The sequence below is a fragment of the Tripterygium wilfordii genome, chromosome 15, assembly GCF_013401445.1.
Source record: "Tripterygium wilfordii isolate XIE 37 chromosome 15, ASM1340144v1, whole genome shotgun sequence".
Taxonomy (NCBI): domain Eukaryota; kingdom Viridiplantae; phylum Streptophyta; class Magnoliopsida; order Celastrales; family Celastraceae; genus Tripterygium; species Tripterygium wilfordii.
The window spans coordinates 2,213,241-2,238,061 of NC_052246.1; the positions used below are offsets into that span (position 1 = coordinate 2,213,241).

Genomic DNA, 24,821 nt, shown 5'->3' on the forward strand with positions numbered 1-24,821 from the left:
GTGTATCGTCGTGATGATAAGGATTCAAATCACTCTCACCGTGGTGAAACAGAACCTCAGTTTCAGTATCAACAGAGGGCCAGAGGCGTCGTAATTAAAGTCAAAAGAATTCCTATTTATGTGACAGCATCCAAATTCCAAAAACAAGAGTTTTTTTTATTAGGAGACCTTTTTCTTTGTCCTCGGTTTCCGTCAATCTAACTCTTGAACTCGGCGCCGTGTCTTTTGGTAGTTGTAAAACCAGGCGTTGTGTTCCCTCTCCGTCTTGCCCACCAATTCCCTCTCTATTTACGCTGCTGCCATATCCCCGCTTTTTATCCTCCTAAACCCAAAAACACATAAAACCCCTCTTTACAGTCTACACTCCAGTCTCCAGAGGGCTGTCTGCCAAAGGTCCCTCTAAAGGTACATTCTTTTTCTCGATCACAGTATCATTATTTTCCTTTTGGAAATTTTCACATCTTTCTGGGTTTTATTTGATCAATGCTCGTGTCTGTGAACTTTTGATAATGTTTTTGTGCCCCGAGTGTATCTGTTACCCTTCTTCTTATCTAAGGCGTTATTGGCCTTGCTTCTTGTTGTTTTGGGTGATTCTGATGTTCTGTTTGTTTGCTTGTGGGTTATGATTTTTGGGTTTTCAATGGATGCATGGGAGGTGAGAGGTAGTGTTTGTTTGGGTTTCTGTTTTGTGCTGAGAGTTTCTGAAGGGTTTAAAAAGGTTGAAGCTTAGGACAATGTGCATGTTTTTCTTCTGTGTTTTTTTTATGTTGAATTTCAGTAATGGTGCTGTTTTTTTTTTCCTATATTGGTGTTTTAGTCAATGCACAACTCTTTGGGCTGATAAAACCACGGGGATTTGGTTTTCTATTGGGAGAGATTGACCATCAAATAACAATGGCGGTTTAGGGTTTATTCTTTTGACTGAACGTGAAATTCTGAGCCGATCGCAACAGGGATTCATGGGTTTGATATCCTCGATTGGTTGCTGAGTGTCAATGGTGTTCAAGTTAAGCAATTTTCTTTTAGTTTAATGTTCTCTGATTATTCGTAAAGAGAATATGCCTCCTTTATGGAGAATTTAGGTACATCCTTATGCCATTTTTCATTGATGATGGTGGAATAATGTGTCTGTTGTTACTGGTTTGTCAATGATTGATGATGCCATTTGCATTCAACGTGCCAATTCATTATGTAGGGAATCTCGTTGGTGGTCTGGTATAACGGTCATGGAATTATTGTTGATTACTTTTACGCTGGGCTTACAATTTTGATTCCTGTCGCATGCCGCTGTTTGGCGGATGCCACGTGTATTCATCTAATTGGATAAGAAATTATGCAGAAGAACAGGAAATATTCCATTTTCGGGGTCTCAAAGTGGCATGGAAACAGACAAGAACTCTTGAATGGAAATGCAAAAGAGAATTTTATCCATTTCTTTTAGGGAATGGTTCAGATTTTCAAACTTCTTCTTGCACTTCGCCCTTCCGCTTGTGCGAATAGCCATCTCTTTTTGAATTTGCCAAATTGATATTGGCAAAGTAGCGAACAAAATGCAATCTCGTGTAACATAATGCATATTATTAGTTAGATTGAAAGGATGTTGTTCATGGTTATCATATGCTTCATTTTATTAAAGGTATATCTTATATCACTTCATGTGTCAATTAGTGACTATTGCGTGTAATTAATGCGTCGAACATAGTTTCCATACTAGAATCAGTTGTGCAAATATGGTATAGATATTTGAGGGGGCAGTTGTGCGTGAAAACTATTGTTATCTCCATTGAACATGATTTATGGGTGATTATCAATTTGTCATGTGATAGCTTCTTTGTTAATTTTTCCTTTCTTGACTTAGTTGCTTTACACAGTTAGTTCTAATATTTAAGAAGTGAATAGCTGTCATTACTTTGAATTTTTTGCTTCCAAAGGGAAATAAAGTAGGGTGGGGTTGGGAGGTTGGATTTATTGGGTTATGAGATCCTTATTACGGGAACGCAAGCATGCATCCATTGTTGTACAAATATATAACTTTATTCAATTGTTGTACAAATATAGAACTTTTGATTAATATTTAAGTTAAATTTATTATTCATGCACTCAGATGTTGTTTCTTAACTTAAATCTCTACTCTTTTTTTTTTTTTTGGATGTAAAATTTCTACTCAATTCTGTAACACTGCAGTATATTGACCTTTAGTTGTTTGTGGAGACCTGCTTCATGACCTTCAATTCTTTCAGAAACAAAGACTGTCAGATGCTTTGTTTTTTATGTCACTGTGAATACATGTCACCTTTGTTAGCTTCTAAACATTTTGATACTCTGATTTTTAGAGTTATCAGATGATGCAATATATTTTTGAACAGAATCTACTGTTCTAAATTGCCTTCCATAAGACATGCTTTAGTTTATACTCTTTCACGTTTTAGTTTCTATTCCATAAGACTGTTAGAAGCTTGTCTAAAAGAAAGATAGATGACAAATAGAAAAGAATGTACAAAAGAAATTTTCTATTAGATAACGTATTTGAATTTCTCTTGAGCACTTTGTGCAGGATTTTTTTTCAGACTTTGTTGATCTCACTAATTTCTCGTATGGATTCATGCAGCCAACCCTGATGGACAGTAACTTGGACGAAGAGCAACAATTGCAAACTGCTATCTTAACCCGCATAAGTTTCACTATCTCAAACGAAACTGATCGAGTAAGTAGCTACCGGTGTTCGACTCTTCTCAACCTTTCTTTCGTTGTATGGATGTATGCAGATTCTAAAAGCATATATATCCCATGATATAGGATTATACCAATTCAAATTCTGCTAAACTTTGAATAAATGGGTAAGCGTAAAGCTAGATAAATTTTCTTGTTAGCTTCATTAGAATTTTGGAGATAAAGAAAGGGGATGAAGATTATAAAAGAAGGACTATTCCTGATAATATGAACAGTTCTGGGAGACCCAGTTAATAGAGAAACAGTGTTTCAATTCACTACTGTTCTTTTTGTGTAAGATTTCTGTTTATCTAGGAATTACCTCAATCCTAACTTTTTGCAATGAAATAAGTGGAAGTCTATCAGATTCCCATGTAGTGGGCATCTTTGGTTGGGTTTGGTTCCCCTTGTTAGCGCCTGCCTTTATCCATATGCAGTTCTGTCATAGGCCTTTGTTTTATTACTCAACATAATCAGTTGATGCATTCAATGAGTGTTGGTACTTTGTTTATGTCATGGCTTCCCTCAAGTTGATAATAGGTTTTTGTATTCTGTTTTCTCAGAGGTCACTAGTCATGGGGTATTAAATTCATTTTTTTGTTTCCTTCCTTTCGATTGTCAATATACAGTTTACACTTTTACTCTTCCTAATGGTAAAACATGCATCTTTTCTTAATGTTTCAGTTACAAAATATTTTATCTGTGACTTTTCTTCCTCTAGGTTTGTGTTCAGAGTTTGAAGTGTGAGTTTGATCTCAAACCATCTTTTATCATATATTCATATGCATAGAAAAGAGTTCTTTGACTAACATTTGCCTCTTAGATTTTATCATGGTGGAGTTTTGTGCACTTGAAAGTTCACAACCCTAAAAAACAGACAGAATCAAAATGAGTCTAGTCCACCAAGTGTGGGTTTTTTGCTTGTTTGAAAAGAAAAAAAAAAAAACTCAGTTTTTCTTACTAAAAGTAACAAACAAGCCTACCAGACTTTTCATGAGTTGAGTGCCTGTAGCTCATTGAGAGCTCCATTCACTAAAGATTCCCTAGGTTGATAAGTTGTTATGTATTTGCCTCATTATACAGTATTTACATTGTGATACTGTTACAGGAAAGAACTTGTGCTGTGCCAATTGATGCTGTAAGTGAGGTTACTGATCCTAGGTTGGGGCTTCCAAATTGGTCTTCAGTATGCTCCACATGTGGAGCCACCGATTTAAAACACTGCGAAGGTGTGGATGGAAATTATTATGTTTATTGAATGCGGCTTTGTACCTCATGTTGTTTTTGTGCTAAAAATTTGTCCTTTTTTTCTTTTTTTCCAGGTCATTTTGGTGCTATTAAATTTCCATTCACGATAATACATCCATATTATATGTCAGAAGTTGCACAAATTTTGAATAAAGTTTGTCCAGGATGTAAATCTATTCGGAAAAAATTACATTTCAAGGTAAAGGAATTACTTCTGATCCTATGTCAGTATAGTACATCTGACTTATAAATTTATGTGTGCATGCATGTATGAGCGTCTTTACTTTGCGATTTTTTTATGGATATATACTTGTGCAATTGATCTTACAGGCGAACATGTGGCCCAATAGTTAAGTTACAAAGGTGAAACTTAGAGATCACAGGTTCAAACCCCGGAAACAGCTTGTCTGCATGTTACGCGGGGGAAGGCTGTGTATATCTTGCATGTTCCGAAGCCCACCCACTGCGGGACTCTTGTGCACCAGAGTTGTTTACCTTTTTTTTTAAAAAAAAATTGAAGTAAGATAGCAACAGTTTAAGGGGTCAACCTGTGGCCTTGTGGTAAAGTTGTCTTTGCCCAACCCACAGCCACAGGTCACCGCTTCAAATCCTAGAGATAGTCCTTCAGCAATTAATGTGGAGGTAGACTGCATAGATTTTGTCTTTGCCAGACCATGTGTCACTGGAGGACCCCTGATGGAATTGTTTAACCTTGAGATAGCGACAGTTAATAATACCTGATTCTTGAGAATGTAATAAAAACCGGGGGAACATATTGATATCGCTTTCCAATAATTAAGGCCTTAATCTTGTAGAAGGAGAACATTTAGGTTCATAAATAACTCGTAGTGAAGCATGTTTTTGATTCACCATTCCCATTGCATTAATTGGATTTTGCAGTTCTGCTACATAATTTTTTGTTTAGCGGTTCATGATTAACTGGTTTTTACTTTATAAGTTGTTCTTTGTCATGCTCCATTTATATTTATAAGGATCATAATTATGTTAAATGGTTCTCTTTAAGCTAAATGCATGTTTTAGTTGTCTTCTTGCTGGTGATATTTCTTCTATCTTGTTAAGGTTTTCCAATAAAAAAAGATATTTCTTCTATTTTTGATGGACATATGTAGCAGGGGGCTGAATCAATCTCTCAAGAAAATTGGCTGACAGCTTGCAGATACTGTATGGTGTGTTTTAGCCTCTTGTTTTAATGTATTTGTTTTTGCAGTTTTATGATTTCAAATTAATTACTTCTTCTGGAAACAGGGAAATTCAAAAGATTGGTATCCAAAAATGAAATTTAAATTTTCCTCACAAGATCCCCTCAAAAGAACTTCGATTATAGTCGAAGTCAATGAAAAGTTTCCAAAGAAAGGATTGAAGAAAGTACTGCCTGCTGATTATTGGGATTTTATCCCAGAAGATGCACAACAAGGAGAAATTTGTTTGAAGCCAAACAGAAGGGTTTTAACACATGCACAGGTAGCATTGCATTCTCATGCAAACATATTTAATAGCACAGTATTTCTTATTAATAAACATAGGTGCTCATCCTTATGTGTGAAATTTAATTAAGTTCACTGAGAATGTTTCACTTGTCGTTATGTGCATGCAACATTTGTGACAAAAGACACACACATACACAGAGACATTAGGGTTTGTATTATTCGTGCACACTCTTTTAAGTTGAGATAACTCATTTCTGTAAAATGTGTATGTCGATGTAAAATTTTTCAAATGACCATGACGGAATCAAAAGGTTTAGCATCCTTGAGAGATTCTTTTCATGAAGTCTTTATTCGTGCCCTTCAGCAATGCATGATTGTTCTATTGTTGCAGCATATGCAATGACTATAGATTAACAGTACATATAAACATAATATATACTTGCCGGTACGCGTCTGTATGAACAAAATATAACCTTGCACCTGCCTCTTCTTTATTACCATGAAGCTGTTTTCTGCATGTCACACTCTGAAAGCTAAATCCACAGGTCACGATGTGACTTCTTGACATTTTCTATAAGGTTTTTGGAATCAAAAATCACATATTTCTGTTTTAGAAGTTCCTTTGATTAACTGCATTTTTCCTTCAGATTACACGATATTCTAGTTTTGATAACTTTTCTTTAATGGTTCTCGCTATTAGGACATAGTTTCTTTCTGCAGCTTCTGGTAATGCCTCCTTTTTGTTTCAGGTTCGATACTTGCTGAATGGTGTTGACCCGAAGTTCATAAAGCAGTTTGTTTCAAGAATAGAGACTCTGTTTCTCAACTTCTTCCCTATAACACCAAATTGCCATCGTGTGACACAAGTTATGCATGGATTTTCTAATGGGCAGCGTCTAGTCTTTGTAAGTTATTTTTGTGGTCAACTTCCTGAAGTCCATGTAAGGTATGAAAGTATTGTGTTTTTCCAAGCGTGGGTAAAACACCGTGTTCTGAAAGGTTTATTAAAAAATCAGTTTTAACTTAACAAAACCTTGTGTAACACATGTCATTTAATGGAAATTACATGTAAATGCTATAAATCTCAGTCACTATCTCCATTATTAATTTTTCACGTGACATAGATGATTGATTGGAAGAGATGTAATGTCAAGTACAGCTTCAGTATTTTTCCTTTTATGTTTATATTGTTTAAAAGTAATTATATGTATTAGATGATCTCAAATTCTTATCTTGACATAAATGACATTTATCCAACTTCCTACATGAGATCAATGGAATGAACTCAATTATGGCTGAATAGTGTTCTAAGTTAGAACTTTGAGAAAAAGGACCAGCAGCTTCTAGTTTATGTTAAAGTTGATGGAGGTACATAATTTCTATTCAATTCCCGACATTCTTAGGATGAGAAGTGTTACGATTAGTTACTTTTCCATTCAACCCAATAAGTTAACCTTTTGGGTTGGGGCATTTCACATCATTTATACATATGCTGACAATCTCCCTCACGTGTGGTCTGGACAATCCGACGGCCCAACACGTGCACATCAAACGAGATCCAATACTAAATCTACTCTCACACAAACCCATCACTTGGGGCAACAACAAACACATACAAAGGTCCACATTTGGGGCAACAACAAATTGGGGGTTTAAATTGTGGAAATTAAGGTTTGAACTCAAGACCTCCTGCTCCAATACCATGTTAAGATTAGTTACTTTGTCATTTAATCCAATAAGTTAACTTGTTGGGTTGGAACATTTCACATCATTTATACATATTCACATTCTAACAAGAAGTATGTAGAGAGGTAAGGTAATATTTACTAAACCATAGGATGGCAAAATAAAGTTGAGAAACCAAACTGGTTTCAGTTATTGGCTAATTTTCACTACTTTTCTTGTCTTAGCTAATAATTTTGCATAATGCATGAGTTTTACTTTCTTTTCCTAATTGGTGTGTCCGTGTTCATGGTTGTAGGATGAAAGGACCAGGGCTTACAGGAAACTGGTTGATTTTAGAGGCATGGCTAGTGAGTTGAGTTTTCGCCTTCTTGACTGCCTCAAAATTTCCAAGGCAAGCTTCACCCATTTTTTCTATTTGCAATTTAATAAACCTTTTCTGGACTTTTACTTTTCTTACACTTGTACTTCTGATGCACAGTTAAATGCAGGCAAGTCTTTAAATAACGATTCTGTGGCTGTGGTACTTAGAAAGAACAAAGATCCAGCATCCGATCCTTATGGTCAGAGATGGGTCAAAGATGTTGTTCTTGCAAAGCGAAATGATCATTCATTTCGTATGGTTGTCATTGGTGATATAAATATCAAACCCAATGAAGTTGGTATACCCAGGCATATTGCAGAGAGGTTGCAAATTCCTGAGCATCTGAATGCCTTGAACTGGGAGCAGCTGTGTGCTTATTGTGAACTGTGTTGTCATGACAAGGGTACATTTTTTGTTCGCCGAAAAGATAGTCTGATTCGTTGTCATAATATTAAGGATCTACAAATTGGAGATATTGTGTATAGGCCTCTAAGTGATGGCGACATCGTGTTGATAAATAGGCCTCCTTCTATTCATCATCACTCCATGCTTGCTCTCTCTGTTAAGGTCCTTCCAGTAACTTCTGTTATTTGTATTAACCCACTCTGTTGTTCCCCGCTACGAGGGGATTTTGATGGAGATTGCCTTCATGGATATGTCCCTCAATCCATTGAAACGAGAGTAGAGCTGAGTGAGCTTGTTGCTTTAGATAGACAGTTGATTAACAGGCAGAGTGGTAGAAATCTTCTTTCACTTGGTCATGATAGCTTGACTGCTGCTCATTTGGTGTTGGAGTATTGGACCCTCTTGGACCTCTTTCAGATGCAGCAGCTAAAAATGTTTTGTCCTCATCAATTGCTTCCTCCAGCAATTATTGAAGCTCCTTCACTTAATGGTTTTGGTTGGACCGGAAAGCAGTTATTTAGCATGCTTCTACCTAGAGAATTTAATTATGCTTCTCCTTCCAACAGTGTCTGCATATGTAACGGGGAGCTTATTTCTTCTGAAGGATCCACGTGGCTTCGTGAGACTGATAGCAATTTTTTCCAGAGTCTTATAAAAAGTTTCCCAGGTAATGTGCTTGACTTTCTCTGTGCTGCTCAGGAGACACTTTGCGAATGGTTGTCGACGAGGGGCTTGAGTATTTCACTGTCAGATTTATACCTAACTTCTGACTCATCATCAAGGAAAAACTTGATGGATGAAATCTTTTCTGGTCTACAAGAGGCAGAGCAGACATGCAACTTTAAACAGTTGATGGTGGATTCTAATCGAGGTCTTCTTGCTGAATGTCTTGAAGAGGATGAGTATGTCATGGGCTTTGATGCAGAGTACTTGAGCTATGAAAGGCAACGATCAGCGTCCCTCAATCAAGTTTCTGTTAATGCATTTAAGCAAGTATTTTGGGATATAAATAATTTGTTCTATAAATATGCAAGCAAGGACAATTCAATGCTCGCTATTTGCAAGGCAGGAAGCAAAGGTAATTTGCATAAATTGGTCCAAAATAGCATGTGTCTTGGCCTACAATATTCTACTGTACCGTTGTCATTTGAATTTCCCCATCAACTCTCATGCGCTGGTTGGAATAAACAGAAGGGTATCTCTTTAATTCAGAAGGCTCATAAATCTGCTGCATGTCCCAAGTCGTATATCCCATATGCCGTGGTTCACAATTCTTTTCTTACGGGATTGAATCCAATTGAATCTTTTGTTCATTCCGTTACAAGTCGAGGTAGTTCTTTCAGCGACAATGCAGACCTTCCTGGCACATTGTCTAGAAGGCTTATGTATTTCATGCGTGATTTGCACGCTGCATATGATGGAACAGTGAGAAATGCATATGGGAATCAGCTAGTTCAGTTCTCTTATAATGCTGATGAGGATATATTTAGTTCAATCAGCAATGACTGTGGGAGAATTAGTGCTTGCAAAGTCATGGATGGTGAACCTGTGGGTTCATTGGCCGCCTGTGCCATTTCTGAAGCAGCGTACAGTGCTTTGGATCAACCAGTTAGTCTACTTGAAACTTCACCTTTGCTAAATTTGAAGGTGCTCTCTCTCTCTCTCTCTCTCTCTCTCTCCCTCCCCCCCCCCCCCCCAAAAAAAAAATCTCTGGCTATATTTTTATAATTTTCGTGGAAGCTTCAACTCGTGGACTGTGATCAACTTTTTGTAGAATGTTCTAGAGTGTGGTTCAAAAAAAAATAAGAGACATCAAAGTATGTCACTGTTTTTGTCTGAGAAACTTGGAAGACAGAGGCATGGTTTTGAGTACGGAGCCTTGGAAGTTAAGAACCGTTTGGAGAAACTTATCTTTTCAGATGTTGTTTCTACATCGATGATAATGTAAGTTTTTCGTTATTTCTAATATCTTTAGTAATTTTTTGAGTTATTTTTTCGTTTATGACATTGCATATATCATTTACTTTCTTGGGGTTTTAGTTTCTCACCACAGAGTTGTGGCAAGATGCATTTCAGTCCTTGGGTCTGCCATTTTCATTTATGCAAGGTATAATCTGGATATGTGCATATGTTCTTTATGCTCTGCATAGTTTCCATTTCTTATATGAGCTTGTTTCCTTTCAGGAAATTGTGAAGTCTCGAAGACTTAAAGTGCATTCAATTATTGATTTGCTCCACAAGAAATGCAATTCTGTCCCCAATTTTCCAATTCTGAAAATTTCGAGCAAGTAAGCTTCTCCACTTTTCACACTGATGGTTGTTCACTTTCTCTACAAAGTTAGTTTTAAAAATTGTCGTGACATAGAATCCGCTATAGCCGCTATGATTGAACTGACCAATGGAATAGAACCAAATAACTTATTGTTTTAGTTTAGAAGATTCAAGTTTCCCAAAATATGTACATGTAATGCAACAAGAAATTCTGTTGATAATCTGGTATTAAGGCATGGATTATGTTTGACTCTTTTCTCAAGCGAGGAAGCATTCTAGCAAAACTGATGACTAGTGTTCTTTCCTGGAGCTTCACTATTCTTTTTCGGACTTGTTTGAATAAATGACAGGGACTGTTCTGTAGCTCACGACGAGAAGGAAGATAATGATACATTTTGTATTACTGTCACAGTAGTTGAAAATACCAAAAATTCATCCATACAATTGGATACAATTCGAGACTTGGTGATGCCTTTCCTCCTTGGAACAGTTGTAAAAGGTTAGTATGTAAGAAATACTGGTTCTCATTGCGCTTTGATGATAAGATTTAATATATGTGATTGTCTTGTTTATATACTTTTATTGGAATGTGTCAGTAAGTAACTGTCCCACTATGGCAGGTTATGCATGTGCCTTGTTAGCATTACCTTGGAAACTGGATATTTGCCCATATGTTCTCTGAGGATAAAGTTTGAGGCTTGATTGGGTCCACATATCATAGTTGAAAATTACTGTTTGGATTGATTTACCTCTGTCATGTTCCAAAAATATACAAAACCCAGATTATTAAATTGATTGGTAACATTTTCCCCCTCTCCTTTTGTTGACATGTGTGAGCTAAACCTTTGACACATTGCATTTGCGCCATCTCTAGTTACAGATACGTTTGTATGCTTTGTAAAGTCTTGAGCTCATAGATTCTGACATGAAAGTATTTTCACTCCTTGCTGCATATGCATTAAATTCCTTCTGTATACCTATTTGGAATGAGCATCAGATTTGAATTGTCAGATTTGAATTGGTGTTGTGTATATGCATATTACTGGATTTCTGCATTAAAAAAGCAGCATATTACTTGATTTTAACTTTTATGATTTATGCCTTAGTAATTGCTCCGCCTCGTAAAGCTAGAAAATATTTTCTGGAGTAAAACTAAATGTCTAGTTTCCTGAAGTACGCATTTGAAAATTCTGATACTCTTGAACTTCATCCTTCTACTATCTGGCAGTTCAGTGAGTATCTTGCCTATGTAACTGTTATTACAATTATCCCTTTTGTTACCAAATCCAGTAAATAATCTTGAAAAGTGGAAATATTGTAATTATGTTTTTATTGCTATTATGTTCTGCAATTCGCAATAGAAATGTTAATAATTACCTTCTAGTTAATAATATGTTATTAAATAACTAAAATTCATCAACATAGATAGTGCGGCTTGTATACAAGGACAAGATGATTTATACTTATATTTATTTTCTGCTTGCTGGTTAGGGGTATTGGAGGTCAAGAAGGTCGATATTCTATGGAAAGATAGGCCGAAAGTACCCAAATCAAATTCACCTTCCTCAGGTGGACTATATTTGAGGGTTTTAATGGAAGGAAATTGCAGTAAAACAAGATTGTGGAGTGTACTATTAAATGGTTGTCTCCAGATAACAGATATGATCGATTGGACACGCAGTCATCCAGACAACATTTATGATTTCTGTTTGGCCAATGGGATAGATGCTGGGTGGAAATTCTTTCTCACTGTGCGTTCTTATCTCTTGGGCTTTGTGCTTCTTGGCAGTGCATATGAATTTGTGACTATTATTACACTTCTGTGCAACTAATGTGAGTTTCAAATGCAGAATTTGGAGTGCACAATAGCTGATATTGGAAAGACTATACTCTCTGAACATTTGGTTCTTGTCACAAATTGTCTATCTACTACGGGGGAGTTTGTCAGTTTAAATGCAAAAGGCTTGGCGCAGCAAAGAGAACATGCATCTGTCTCATCACCCTTTGTGAAGGCTTGCTTTTCTGTTAGTTCCCTTTACATGTTCGACTTTAGTATGATTTTGATTTTTCCGTACTCAACTCAAAGATGCATTGTTTAAGTTCTGGAAATTTGTTGCAGACTCCTGGTCAGTGTTTTATTAAAGCTGCCAAGGCAGGAGCTATCGATAATCTTCAGGGGAGCCTAGATGCTTTGGCGTGGGGAAAGGTTCCACCCATCGGTACTGGAGGGCAGTTTGATATCATGTATTCTGGAAAGGTAGTTGTCCTTGCCAATAACATGTTGACTTGATGATCCAAGTAAAGTAAATGTATTGAGTTTCGGAGGCGGTTGAGTAGTTGAAGAAGTTAAGGATTTGGGAAATTAAATTCTAGAGTCTAAGGATTAGAAGTGAATATATGATTGTAGGGAATATAGATACCCCATTGTGGTAATACTAGTTCAATTATTGGTTTTGTGTATTTTAAACTTGGTGCTGCCTTATAATACTAGTTCTACATTTGGAAAATGTCTACTCATTAATTTTTATCATTTTGTCAGGGTTGTGAGCTGTCTGAGCCTTTAGATGTCTATGACCTGCTGGGCAGCCTGAACAGTTCTGACAAGCTGAATGTGAACTTTCAAAAACCCGATGCATGGAAATACACTGCTGAATGTAGGGTCAAGTCTTTCAATTTGCCTCATTCTGCTGTCAAAGGTTTTGATGAACTAATGCTTAAAAGTCATTATTCACAAGAAGATATTCAAAACCTCTCTCGTACATTGAGTAAAATTTTACGCAGGTAACTTAATCCTCTTTTGAACCTTGTAAGCTTTGCCCGCTCTATTAAATTATGTTAATTATGTTGCTTTCACAATATCTTCTGAGCTTGATTAATGTATTCTTATTGAAGAGGTCTCTGAAGAACAGTCTTGTTTCTGCATCCTTCTTTTTTTTTCTTTTTTCTTTTTTCCTGGGCTGTGTTTAGTACCTGCCTTTATTGCTGCAGTTTGTTAACTTACTTAGAGTCCATGTGGGATTGCTATTTACGGCACAAGTAGCACTTCTATGTGTTGCAAAACATGTTTTGGTGTTTGGTTGGCAAATTTCTAACAGCTGCTTGAATTTTGGAGAAGCTGTTTTAGGATTTTGAAAGAATCGATTAGTTTCTATTCCGTTATCAATCCTTTTAAAAGAAGCGGCATTTCAAATCCCTGCTGTTATATGATGTAATGTTTTACCGAATTGATATTATTAGTGTTTTTGATGTTTTATTTTTTGACATTAATTGCTATCTTTCATGTGATTATCGAATTTAGTAAAGTTTTTATGGATGCAGTTATTCAATCAATCAACAAATAAATGAAACAGACAAATCTGTGATAATGGAAGCTTTAAGTTTCCATCCACGGAAAGATGACAAGTTGAGCAATGGAGTTCAAGCTATAAAGGTATCTTGAAAAATGGGGAAAATTGATTTTGCCCACATTTATGTCTTAGAAGAGTATTATACAGTTATACGTCACTTGCCTTCTTTTTTGAATGTTCTTTGCAGGTCGGCCATCACCCAAAATATGAAAATTCACGCTGCTTTATGTTGGAAAGAGCAGATGGTACCTTAGAAGACTTCTCGTATCGCAAGTGCATTCTTGGCGCTTACGAAATTATTGCCCCTCAAAGGGCTAAAGGCTACAAATCAATGTGGCTGAAAGATGACAAGGTATCATCTGACTCATTTAAGCACAAATATAAGCCAGACCCTGAAGTCCTAGCATGCACAGAAGATATCAGCAGGCCAGAGGATATTATTTCTGATTTTTGCATTAGTTGACGATTGTCGTGAATTCTACAATTGGACTCTGGACGAAGTTACTAGGTGAAGAGGGAATCGCTCCTTTTGTTGTTGAAAAACTTTCTTAACCTGCTTTTAAGTTTACATCTCAGTCTATGTACCAAAGCTTTTTTTTGCTCCTTCCACTTTAACTTCGTTTGCCTTATAATGGTAGGCAAAGAAGGTCTAGTGGAAGCAGCAAAGAAAAGCTTGTAATGGCCATACATATGCGATGTATTATTATCCGGAGTTTGTCGTGTCAATAAACTAAACTTTCTGCTATATTCTGAATTGCTGTTTTGGCAGTTCTATTCATAATTGTTATATGCTTGTGATGAGTATCGTTCGATACTATGTTTTTGGAGTCTGGTTGTTTGATTACTGAATGGACTTTTGTGATAAGGGTAAGGCAATGCTAGGTTTGATGGTTTGGTTGCAGATGACAGTTAGGATAATCAAGTGTTTCGTGACGCAGTGATTCATTCATCCAAAAAAAAAAAATCAGCAACTGCATCATTAATATCCCAAGTCAGTCAACAAAGGAAATGTTTCAAAGTAATAGAGGAGCACCATTCTCCCTCAGGTTACTTTGGAAAGTGCGGAACTCCTTTTCCCTGGCCTTACAGGAACTGGATTTAGATTTCCCATCATTGTTTTCAGCAACAATTCAACTGTCCACACCTGGCTCATGTGGAATAGAAGAAAATTCCCATGCCAGAATCACTTGAGCACATCAGAATGCAGAAACTGCTATGTAATATAGATGGGGGGAAAACATCTTCAATGGAAAGTAGTATATTACATCCAGGAAGTAACATAAAGTTAACATTTATCAACATCCAAGGGATACATATTCGCAGCTTGCTAAACACCTAGCATGAGAATTTACGCTCCCCTGCATGCGATAGGAAGGGAATGTCATTAATGACAAAAGAAAGATGGAGCGCAAGAAAGAGAGAGAGAAGAGCCTTTTAGTTCACTTACGTGTTCATCATCAGAGTTATGTTGTCTCCTTTGAGAAGAATCCTTCCTGAACAAAAGAACACAAAAAATTAGTGCACGCATAAAAAAAAGGAGAAGAAAGGAGGTTTTGGCCCTTACAGGGCATGCAGATTAAGAAAGTTTTTCACCTAAAGGCTTTCTGCTCTTCTTCTTAATGCTAACTTCTTCAGCATCATCCAGGACCAGATTCATGTACTCGTCAAAACCCTGCATGAACCCCAAAATAATAAGAAGGATACTTAGTGATATGATGAGGATATAATCCTAAATACCAGCAAAGGCATTAAAAAAAAAAACCTAAGATCAAGAATTTTACCAATTTCACATATTCGCTTAAGCAAAAATAGTGTCAACATTTTGAAAGAAGATACATGCCGTTTCAGGGCTATATTTTCAAGATTACACTCACACTAAGCGAATGGGTATGCAGTTTGTTAACACATGCATGTCACACCATCGACACTGACACAAGACTTCAGAGTAAATAGAACAAATTTTTTTAAAAAAAAGGACAGCAATCACTCTGGATCTTAAATCCCAAATTCAAAAGTTCGGAACCTCAAAATCAGGAAACAAACAAAAACCAAGTGAAAGACATACAGTTGAAGATAACCATACAATCATACTTGGGGTTTCAAGATTTTGGAGCTCAATTGATAAGACAGTAAAACAGCAGGTTTAACCAGGCAATGTTGAAAGTAAGTATAACTGTAGGAATAAAAACTTTGCAGTTAAGAATTCAGTCTCAACATATTGATGGAGAGTGGTTCCCGAAAGAGAAAAATATTGCCTTTGACAGAATCAGACATTCCTTCAGAGGCTTAAAGCTCAAGTTGTTCAGGCAACATCAACTCATTCTGCAGCCTAAGGATCATACTACCAAGTGCTTTCCACTTCTACTTAGATTCTATTTCAGCTGCAAAATTCATATTTTTTCTAGGTTGAAATGCACATAAGCATTGTGGTTCTTTGCACATAGAAGAAGAACAACAACAAATTCCTTAATAACCACGTAAAATGCACAACAAATTGGTTGCTAATATGCATAGAGTTTTGAAGATAATAAAACCCATGAAAGACCTTTGGTAACCAATACTATCAGAGAGCGACGAAATTTTGACACTAAGCATGAAATAAAGCAGAAAGTTAAATTAACAAATATAAGGGCGTAAGAAACTTACAATGATTCGGCCTTCGATCCTCAAATCTTTCTGTTCAAAGAGCCAAATCTGGATTCGAGCTTTCTGAGACAATTGATACCGAATATAAAGCAAAATCAGCCAAAAGAAACCTCAGAAATCCAATAAATATAAGAAAATTTGAAGCAGAGCCAGAGAGGAAAAGGAAATAGAGCGGCTTACACTTTGGAGAAACCTGAAAATCAGGTTCTTGAGCCGCATGGATTGCAGGGAACAAACACAGAAAAATCAGCGAACATAGAACACGAGGGTTTACGATGAAAAGCAAAAAAGGGGGAAGTAAATGAGAGAAAAACATACAATAGGTTGGGTCATAATCCTCTGAACTTTGGTGCTCGCCATGGCTGTCAATCTCTACTCTCTAGGGTTTCTCGGTCTCCAACGACGTTGAGAGCGGGAAGCAGCGTTAAACCTAATCGGCGAATAGTCTTATATAACGCTAACTGGGTCCGGGCCTACAGGCCTGGGCTCCGCTTTAGCTTAATTTATTTATTTATACAATCTTAAAAGTTTATTTTCAGATTCAAGCGTGGCCCAATTAGCAGCGTTATTTGGGCCCATCTAGTTAGAACTCCAAAATCTCCACGACAAGGTCCACGACATCCCAAGCCCAACCTTAAACCGTACAATATTTCGTGTCATTATGTAAACCGCAAAGAAGAATGTCCTTCTTCTTCTTTTTTCCCTGGAATCTCATTGTTTTTACATTCAGTGCTGTATCTTGCCTTTAAATGATTGGGATTCTCTTGTTCTATCATCTATGATTGAACTTTGATTTGGACTATCCATGATGTGGAGCTCCAAATAAAACACAACCGTATAAACCTTTTGTTTATGGATCCCACCTCACCAATGAAATCTCAAACGCCCTATATGTTGCCTGTTGCTGTCGGGTTGGATGAATACCAATGGAATGTAATGTTATATATGTATATCCATTCACTTTTTTTAAGAATTATTTTATTTTCAGATAATTTTTTGTTACTAAAATAATTAGCCGGAACTTGCGCAAGAGAAACACTAGCAAAAATACAAGTTTTAAATTTTAACAAATATCATATATAAAAAATAATTTTTTCAATTTATATATGTTATATTGTAATTATAATTATAATCAAATTATTATTAATATATCATAATATAATATATATTCGTACAAGTTAGAGTATTGTGTAACATTGAAACAAACATTTGGGAAGGGATAAGATTCGAACTCTCGACCTAATGGGTGGGTGATCATTTATGTATAATGTGATTCTCGTTCAATCAATATGCTCCTTTAAAATTGTGATAAGCACTAAAGTGAAAAGTCCACAATTTTTATGTATTTACAATGTTTCCTCCGAAGATCTGAGTTTGAGTGACAGGTAGGACAAAATCCAGATAAAGACCTCGCTGTGTCTGGCGAACTTGATAATGATAAACCATGAATTCCAAATATATATATAAAAATAAAAATAAGAAAAAGGGTAAAAGGATAGGGCCGAAAATAAACCAAGTACAGAAGACGTAAACTCAGACTCTGGGCTCTGGCAATCATTGTTTGCTCTAAAATTCCAAGTCGGTCCCTCCATCTTAAGAGTAAGAGAGATCCGCTTTTCCACAATCAAGAGAAGCAGGCAATCCAATCCCAGCTATTCTCGTCGATCCCATTTTTAAGGTGACTTTCATCAAAAGAGAATTTTCTGCTTTGCTACACAACTTTGTTTTCTATGTAGGCGTTTGTTCGTTGATGGTAGTCTAAGTTTTCCTTCACCGGGGTCTCAAGATTGCGAAAGAAAATGAATTTATATATTTATTCATTGTTTATTTGAATGGAAGGAAGCGAGTGACCTTCGAATTTAATTCCTTCATTTTTATTTTTCCTTTCTTTTGAGTCACTGATGTTTTTCTTGGCGGCCAAACAGAGCTATTCTCATTCTCTGAATTATGCCTCTGTTTGATTGTCTGGAGGAAAGAAATCGAACGTATGCTCAATTTGATATCATTGAAACCGGTGCCTGGAAACATTTGGGTTTTGTTAGCTACAATCTTTAGTCTTGCTGTTACAACAATGATCCTATCACAAATTTTATGGCAGATGATGTGTGACTATGTTTTGTCATTTAAACTCTTCAACAGCTAGTTTTATGTCATCTATTTAGTACACTACTTCACATTATAGTGGCTTCCTTTACACTTGTTATAAATTTTGATACTTTATTGTAGGGAGAGATGGTTGCCTTTGGGAAGAAGTTGAAGGAGAGACAAATCCAAGAATGGCAAGGGTATGTTGAATATATTTATGTTTTCGAGTGCATATGATTGGTATTGAATCTGAACTTAACCAATGTGGCTGTGAGATATCTTTTATTGTACAGCAGCCTATAGAAAGTGAAGGTTCTGTACAATTTACCATAACCAGCCTGTTGTGAGGATATTAAATTCCATAATTTTACAGTTGTTGTATACTTGATAAACCATGATCCATAATTTTTTATGCTTTGTAATTGTTGGGGTTGCTAGTATTTTCTACTCATGAATTTGATTTTTTTTTTCAGATATTATATTAACTATAAATTAATGAAGAAGAAAGTACGACAATATGCTCAACAAATTCAAGTTGGAGCCCTAGATCGCCAACATGTTCTCAAGGATTTTTCTAGAATGCTTGATGATCAGGTATGACAGAAATAAATGTCTGAAGTTTGTCCACAGATATTTGTGTCAGATGAATGCTAGTCTATGCCAATGCATGCTTACTAAACTCTCTGTTAACTGCAAAATTGACAACTGATGTTTGTCGAACTGAGTCAATTATGCATTTTGACTGCATTCATAACTCCTTACTCGTTGATCGCTTTTAGCCAGTTCATCTTGAATAACACATTCATGATTCATCATATTTCATTCTGTTCTTTAAAAACAGTTATTGAAAGTCCACTATGGAGAGGTGTGGTCGACACTATTGGAATCTATGTATTCTAGGTTCTTATATCATTATGGTTCCTTTTTGGAGTTTGTTTCAAAATCATGCCTTCAATTTACGATAAAATATGTTTCAAGAATTCACTGAGAATTACTTCATGAAAGTTCTCAAGTAAGCAATGGTATGTCTGTTTATGTAATAGCAATATAGCATAAAGCATCAGATTGCATCAATTAGTTAAATATTCTTCTGAAGCTGTTGAACGTTAAACTTTTGATATCTATTTATAATGGTTATAAGAGGTAGTCTCCAAGGTGAGCAATGAACTAGGTGATGACCCATGGAAGCATTTTTTCATAGGTGAAGAAGGGACTTAAAAAAAAAACTTTGAGATAGGGTTCAATTTGTTATTGATATTTACACTTCTAATGGTTAAAGAGGTATCAGGCCTCTTATGCAAGCACTGAACTAGGCAATGAAGCTAGGGGTGAGGAGATAAAGTAACATCTTGACAAAAGGATGGAGTCAATTATGATCCTGTATAGGACGTTTAAACATGAAAGCAACACAAATATGCATACACACAGGCGGCCATGTGTACTGATATGCTCTTTTGTTTTTTTTTTTTCTTTTCTTTTTTTACGAGAATTTAAGAATATTATGTACTTTTTGTTACATTTGTAGATCGAGAAGATTGTCCTTTTTCTTTTGGAACAACAAGGACTACTAGCAAGCAGGCTAGTGAAGCTTGGAGAACAGCATGATGCTCTTCAGCAGCAGCAGGATCAGAATATTTCCAAAATATCAGAGCTACGTGAAGCTTATAGAGCAGTGGGCAGAGATCTCTTACAGCTTCTCTTTTTTGTTGAAATTAATGCTATTGGCCTGCGCAAGATACTGAAGAAATTCGATAAACGTTTTGGCTATAGGTTCACTGATTATTATGTCAAAACTCGTGCTAATCATCCTTACTCTCAGCTGCAGCAAGTGTTCAAGCATGTGGTAATATGTCAAGACCATATTCTTTACTTTTTATTGATGCTATGCATAGTACACTCTAAAAAACTTATGACGGATCTGCCATTCAATTCTTTTGGTTTCCTACATTCATTTATACCGCATTAAAAAACATTTTAGCCTTTTCACGTGTATAGGTTCAGGTACTGTTTGGATGAAATTTACTGACTGATAATACAAATTTCAGGGACTTGGGGCTGTTGTGGGAGCCATATCTCGTAATTTGCATGAACTTCAAGATCGTCAGGGAAGCTACCTATCAATTTATGATCAGCCAGCTCTGCCTCTCCAGGTTCTTTTTTGTTTTTCACTTTTATGCCGCTCAACATATTGGTTTGGATTTAAGGATTGCTATGGTATTTAGTAAGGTTTGGTTTGCAGGATCCTGTTGTTAATTCACTAAATGCAGCTGCAGATAGATTGACCCACTCTACAAACTTCCTGAACTTCTTGGCACAACATGCACTCATTATGCAAGAAGAGCTACCTACTCCTGTCGAGGAATCAGCTGCTGATCGAGGATACAGTTTTATGTCACTGCTTCTGAACTTAGCAAACACGTTTCTTTATATGGTCAATACTTACATTATTGTCCCAACAGCAGATGACTACTCCATGAGCCTTGGAGCTGCTGCAACAGTTTGTGGCATTGTCATTGGTGCAATGGCTGTTGCACAGGTGTTTTCTTCAGTGTATTTCAGTGCGTGGTCAAATAAATCGTACTTCAGACCTCTTGTATTTAGCAGTATTGTTCTTTTTGTGGGGAATGTCATGTATGCATTAGCCTATGATCTTAATTCCATAGTGGTTCTTTTGGTTGGCCGTCTTCTCTGTGGGTGAGCGTTTCTCATCCTTCCTCCTCTTTCATTTTACTAATCTCATGCTAAAGCGGTGGAACTTTATAAGATTGAAATATTACTTGCATATGTCCTGTCATATGTGTTGACAAAGTTATGCATTCTAATTGCAGATTCGGTTCTGCTAGAGCTGTTAACAGGCGTTACATCAGCGATTATGTACCACTGAAAATTCGGATGCAGGCATCAGCTGGTTTTGTTAGTGCTAGTGCTCTTGGAATGGCTTGTGGTCCGGCACTCGCTGGCTTGCTTCAAACAAATTTTAAGATTTACAAGTTCACATTCAATCAGGACACATTGCCTGGTTGGGTTATGGCTTTTGCTTGGCTTATATATTTAGTATGGTTGTCGATTTCATTTAGAGAGCCTTTACATGAGGTGGAAGAGATTCATACAGCACAGGAATCTCATACTGGTATGTCAACTTTTGCCACTACTTTAATTGCTTCGTATTCTACATCTGCGCATGTGAAGTTGTGTCATACCAACTTGGCCAGCTAATTCTACATTCTGCATCTTATTGCTGAAGTAAGCTTAACCCTAGCAGACATCTGTCTAATTTTCTGTTCTTGGGTGCAGTTCAAACCACCCTTGAATATCCATAACAATTGCCATGCATCCAGGAATATTAGACCTAGTTCTCCCTTGATTATAACCAAAACCCTTATTTTTTGTTTGTATGTGAAGAGTCCTTGACATAGGTTTTTGCTCATTTTAGGCAGCTTTATTAGGTACTTTTTGCTGTAATCAATAACCCCTTATGATTTATGTCAGAGTTGGTCTAAGCATCCATCCAAGTAATGACACAACCAGTATTTGTATAATGAATTTGTTGTCATGGTTTATACTGTTATTGAATTTGACTTCTTTCCTTGTGACTACTGATTCCATATTTTAGCTTTGCACTTAAAACTGGCATTTTGTTGACCCCTTACCCGAGCCAGATGGAAAAATGCTATCACATTTCTTGAATCTCAAAACTTCATAACAGTGTCAAAGGGAAGTCTTTGTGGTGATTTAGCTAAAGAAACATTGCACCTTAAGCATGAGTTCTGTTAGGCAGCCAAAAAGATTTTTCATCTGAATGAGTGCATCTGGAAACCATTTGAGTGATTCAGTTTCTCCCGTGCTAGTATTTCTTGTCATTGTTTTGAGATATTCTCATCATGATTGAAAAAAAATGGTGATTTATATGTTGGATCTGGGTAGTGACAGAAGCAGTGCAAAATAATGCTCTTGAGGAAGGTCTTAAACAACCATTGCTATTGAATTCGGAAGACAATCAAGAAGATGAAAACGATGACCAAGAATTTGATGGAAGTGATGAAGCTCCTAAAGAGTCTCGCCTGGCAGCTACCTCAATTAGATCAGCATATAGACTACTTACCCCTTCTGTAAAGGTATTTAATTGAAGTTCATCTTCAAGTTTCATAAACTTCTGAAGTAAAGGAGCAAGAGTTGCCCTTCTTGTGGCTTGCTCCTTATAACTTGCATTGGGTGCAAGGTTTGATTTAGCCCTCCTTCAAAAAATTAATAACCATAACCGACGACTTATCAAAAAAAGGGGCGGTATGTTCTGTACTAGTTTCCATGGGGAAGTAAGTTGTTATTGTGTAGAGTGTTAATAGATTTAGTTCTTTACACTTAGATTCCTCTTCTTTGTGAAATATGCAATTGCCATTTTCATTTATTATCTCTCACCTACGTTGCTTTAAATATCAGGTTCAATTGTTGATATATTTCATGCTCAAATACGCCATGGAGATTCTACTATCGGAATCTAGTGTTATTACCACATACTATTTTAAGTGGTCTACAAGCACTGTCTCAATTTTTCTTGCATGTCTCGGCCTAACAGTGCTTCCGGTAAACATTGTCGTCGGAAGCTACATTAGCAACATGTTTGAAGACAGGTAATAGTTTAATAAGACCGCTCCTTTGATCTCTCTACATTTGTATCACATTTGGCACAGTTCTTTTTGCCAATCTACTTTGGATTGGCTTGACATATCCTGCTGATATATAACTTTGATATATTTGCAGGCAAATATTATTGGCTTCTGAAATTATGGTTTGCGTGGGCATACTCATGAGCTTCCACATAATATTTCCATATTCTGTACCGCAATATGTATGCTCAGGACTCATCATGTTTGTCTCCGCTGAAGTACTTGAAGGTGAGAGAAATAATGTTATATTAATTTTTTAAAATCATTGATCATTATTAAACTTAACTGTGATGTTTATTTTTTATGATCATGATTGTATGGCTTTGTTTTAATAATGAATGCCCGCAAACATGAGAGAAAATATCCTATAATTTTGAAAGCATGATATGAAATAAGCAATTGCCCTCCTGCACAAAAACAGTCGATGCACCACGTCAAGAATGACTTTTTTTTTTATTGAATGAAGGACATGGTTGTGCTGAATCTGAACAGGACTCCCCTGCCGATTTCATTACCTTTATTGGATGAAATTCGCTGTGGATAGTTCCCGTCAACGAATGTGGTGATCGGGGTGCCAATCTTGTAGCTTGAGTAGGGTGTCCTCAGTTTAGAGCAGAAATGGGTTATTCCACATTCATACGTCCTGAAAAAAAAAACCTAGAATGTGAGAAGAAACTCAAGAAAGCTTGATAGCTCTAACCAAGATCCACTGACATTTGCCATTGTATGACATGGATTAGAAGCTCCAATGCTCCATTCCTTTTTGAAGCAGATAAGAGAACAAAAAGAATTGCTCTCTCTGTTTTCTTACTATCTTCGAGTGTACGATAAGTATAATTTCCTTTCTTGATATGTTGATCTTTTGTCTCAACTGTATTTGGTACAGGTGTCAACTTGTCACTATTGTCTCGGGTCATGTCATCGAGGCTTTCCCGTGGAACCTACAACGGTGGGCTACTCTCAACAGAAGCTGGAACAATCGCTCGTGTGATTGCAGATGCCACAATAACCGTGGCCGGATACTTGGGCCAGAGTAGGCTCTTGAATGTCACTCTACTTCCTTCACTCTTAATCTGCATAGCATCCATCGTTGCTACCTGTTATACCTACAACTCTCTCTATTGATTCAAAATTTGCATGGAAATATGTCCATAATTCATTTTGCTCATTTCATCGTGTATTTATTTATCATCGTCGTATATTGTACAAGAATAGTTCATGCAATCCGCTCGCTCTTGGAATTTTAATAGCTTTCTGGGTTAAGCTATATAGACTAAAGTGTTAATACTTAATACTTGAACGTGAGAGAGAGATTTCGTATTAGTTTCAGTCTCGTCTAAAATTCGGCCTACTGTACTGATACTGAGAGCAAAAGCCCAGGGCCCATGGAGTGGCATTCGTAGTCCGTAGATGCAACCGGGGCCCAGCACAACCTATCTCAAATTCCGAATGGGAAATCACTCTCTTCTGGGAGCTCTGGGAAGCCCACAATTTTGATGCTGACTGGGGTTGGCCCAGAAAGCACTTTCATGCCCATATCTGAACAGTTGTGTTGGACAAGCCCATGGTGGTCCAACGCATGTCTGATAAGTGATAACCCAATGAATGCCATCAAACAACTGTCATGGTGCTTGGAACGTAATTTTTCGTTATAACTCTAATTGCATATTTATATATAATAACTATTATTATTATTATCATGAGAGCTTTGGTTATGTATGAAATTATGTATATGACTAATTGGGTTCAGCATTTGCTTTTGTGAAGGATATGGGAGTTAAGATATTAAGAGAGAGACTTGAGCAAGTGATCAAGAATTATATATGGTAGTTTTAAAAAAAAATGTAAATTTTTTCTTCATTTGTTTGATGAGTCATGGGTGTCGAAAATTATACTTCCAACCAACTGTTGTATTTGTGAATAAGGAAATATATATGTGACTACCGTGGAT

The 24,821-nt window shown here is 36.6% G+C and overlaps 3 protein-coding genes across 5 annotated transcripts; 2 read left to right on the forward strand and 1 right to left on the reverse strand.

Annotated features, from left to right (window-relative positions):
* The first annotated feature begins 167 nt into the window (after positions 1–167).
* Positions 168–14,268, forward strand: LOC120017106 (DNA-directed RNA polymerase IV subunit 1-like). The gene is made up of 19 exons (XM_038870180.1): positions 168–405; positions 2,609–2,704; positions 3,818–3,938; positions 4,032–4,156; positions 5,091–5,144; positions 5,224–5,439; positions 6,155–6,310; positions 7,387–7,482; positions 7,570–9,504; positions 9,632–9,801; positions 9,898–9,964; positions 10,042–10,145; positions 10,479–10,627; positions 11,620–11,879; positions 11,979–12,152; positions 12,248–12,385; positions 12,668–12,909; positions 13,447–13,558; positions 13,663–14,268. The coding sequence occupies exons 2-19, from the start codon at positions 2,618–2,620 to the stop codon at positions 13,936–13,938; spliced, it is 4,482 nt and encodes a 1,493-aa protein (XP_038726108.1). The 5' UTR covers positions 168–405; positions 2,609–2,617; the 3' UTR covers positions 13,939–14,268.
* Positions 14,269–14,662: 394 nt separating this feature from the next.
* LOC120017107 (small nuclear ribonucleoprotein E-like) lies at positions 14,663–16,578 on the reverse strand. Its single transcript, XM_038870181.1, has 6 exons — positions 16,440–16,578; positions 16,302–16,328; positions 16,122–16,184; positions 15,069–15,147; positions 14,923–14,968; positions 14,663–14,833 (listed from the first exon to the last, which is right to left on the reverse strand). The coding sequence occupies exons 1-6, from the start codon at positions 16,479–16,481 to the stop codon at positions 14,824–14,826; spliced, it is 267 nt and encodes an 88-aa protein (XP_038726109.1). The 5' UTR covers positions 16,482–16,578; the 3' UTR covers positions 14,663–14,823.
* A 1,052-nt stretch (positions 16,579–17,630) lies between these two features.
* On the forward strand, positions 17,631–24,058 carry LOC120017059 (SPX domain-containing membrane protein At4g22990-like). 3 transcript variants are annotated; one of them, XM_038870121.1, is made up of 12 exons: positions 17,631–17,799; positions 18,348–18,406; positions 18,680–18,800; positions 19,732–19,878; positions 19,977–20,049; positions 20,252–20,356; positions 20,446–20,900; positions 21,035–21,336; positions 22,131–22,321; positions 22,644–22,834; positions 22,965–23,098; positions 23,757–24,058. In XM_038870121.1, the coding sequence occupies exons 4-12, from the start codon at positions 19,808–19,810 to the stop codon at positions 23,993–23,995; spliced, it is 1,761 nt and encodes a 586-aa protein (XP_038726049.1). In that variant the 5' UTR covers positions 17,631–17,799; positions 18,348–18,406; positions 18,680–18,800; positions 19,732–19,807; the 3' UTR covers positions 23,996–24,058. The 3 variants fall into 3 exon arrangements, with proteins under 3 accessions (XP_038726049.1, XP_038726047.1, XP_038726048.1); XM_038870119.1 differs by having other exon boundaries at positions 19,732–20,049; XM_038870120.1 differs by having other exon boundaries at positions 19,732–20,049; positions 22,137–22,321.
* Positions 24,059–24,821: the final 763 nt, after the last annotated feature.

Coding starts and splice junctions, on each gene's coding strand:
- LOC120017106 (XM_038870180.1), top strand. CDS start 2,618: ATGGACAGTAACTTGGACGAAGAGCAACAATTGCAAACTGCTATCTTA. Junction 10,146..10,478: donor ATTCTGAAAATTTCGAGCAA/GTAAGCTTCTCC, acceptor AATAAATGACAG/GGACTGTTCTGTAGCTCACG. Junction 12,153..12,247: donor TTGTGAAGGCTTGCTTTTCT/GTTAGTTCCCTT, acceptor AATTTGTTGCAG/ACTCCTGGTCAGTGTTTTAT.
- LOC120017107 (XM_038870181.1), bottom strand. CDS start 16,481: ATGGCGAGCACCAAAGTTCAGAGGATTATGACCCAACCTATT. Junction 16,329..16,439: donor GGATTATGACCCAACCTATT/GTATGTTTTTCT, acceptor ATGCGGCTCAAG/AACCTGATTTTCAGGTTTCT. Junction 16,185..16,301: donor TTTTCAGGTTTCTCCAAAGT/GTAAGCCGCTCT, acceptor CAATTGTCTCAG/AAAGCTCGAATCCAGATTTG.
- LOC120017059 (XM_038870119.1), top strand. CDS start 18,354: ATGGTTGCCTTTGGGAAGAAGTTGAAGGAGAGACAAATCCAAGAATGG. Junction 21,337..22,130: donor AGCACAGGAATCTCATACTG/GTATGTCAACTT, acceptor GGATCTGGGTAG/TGACAGAAGCAGTGCAAAAT. Junction 22,322..22,643: donor TACTTACCCCTTCTGTAAAG/GTATTTAATTGA, acceptor TTTAAATATCAG/GTTCAATTGTTGATATATTT.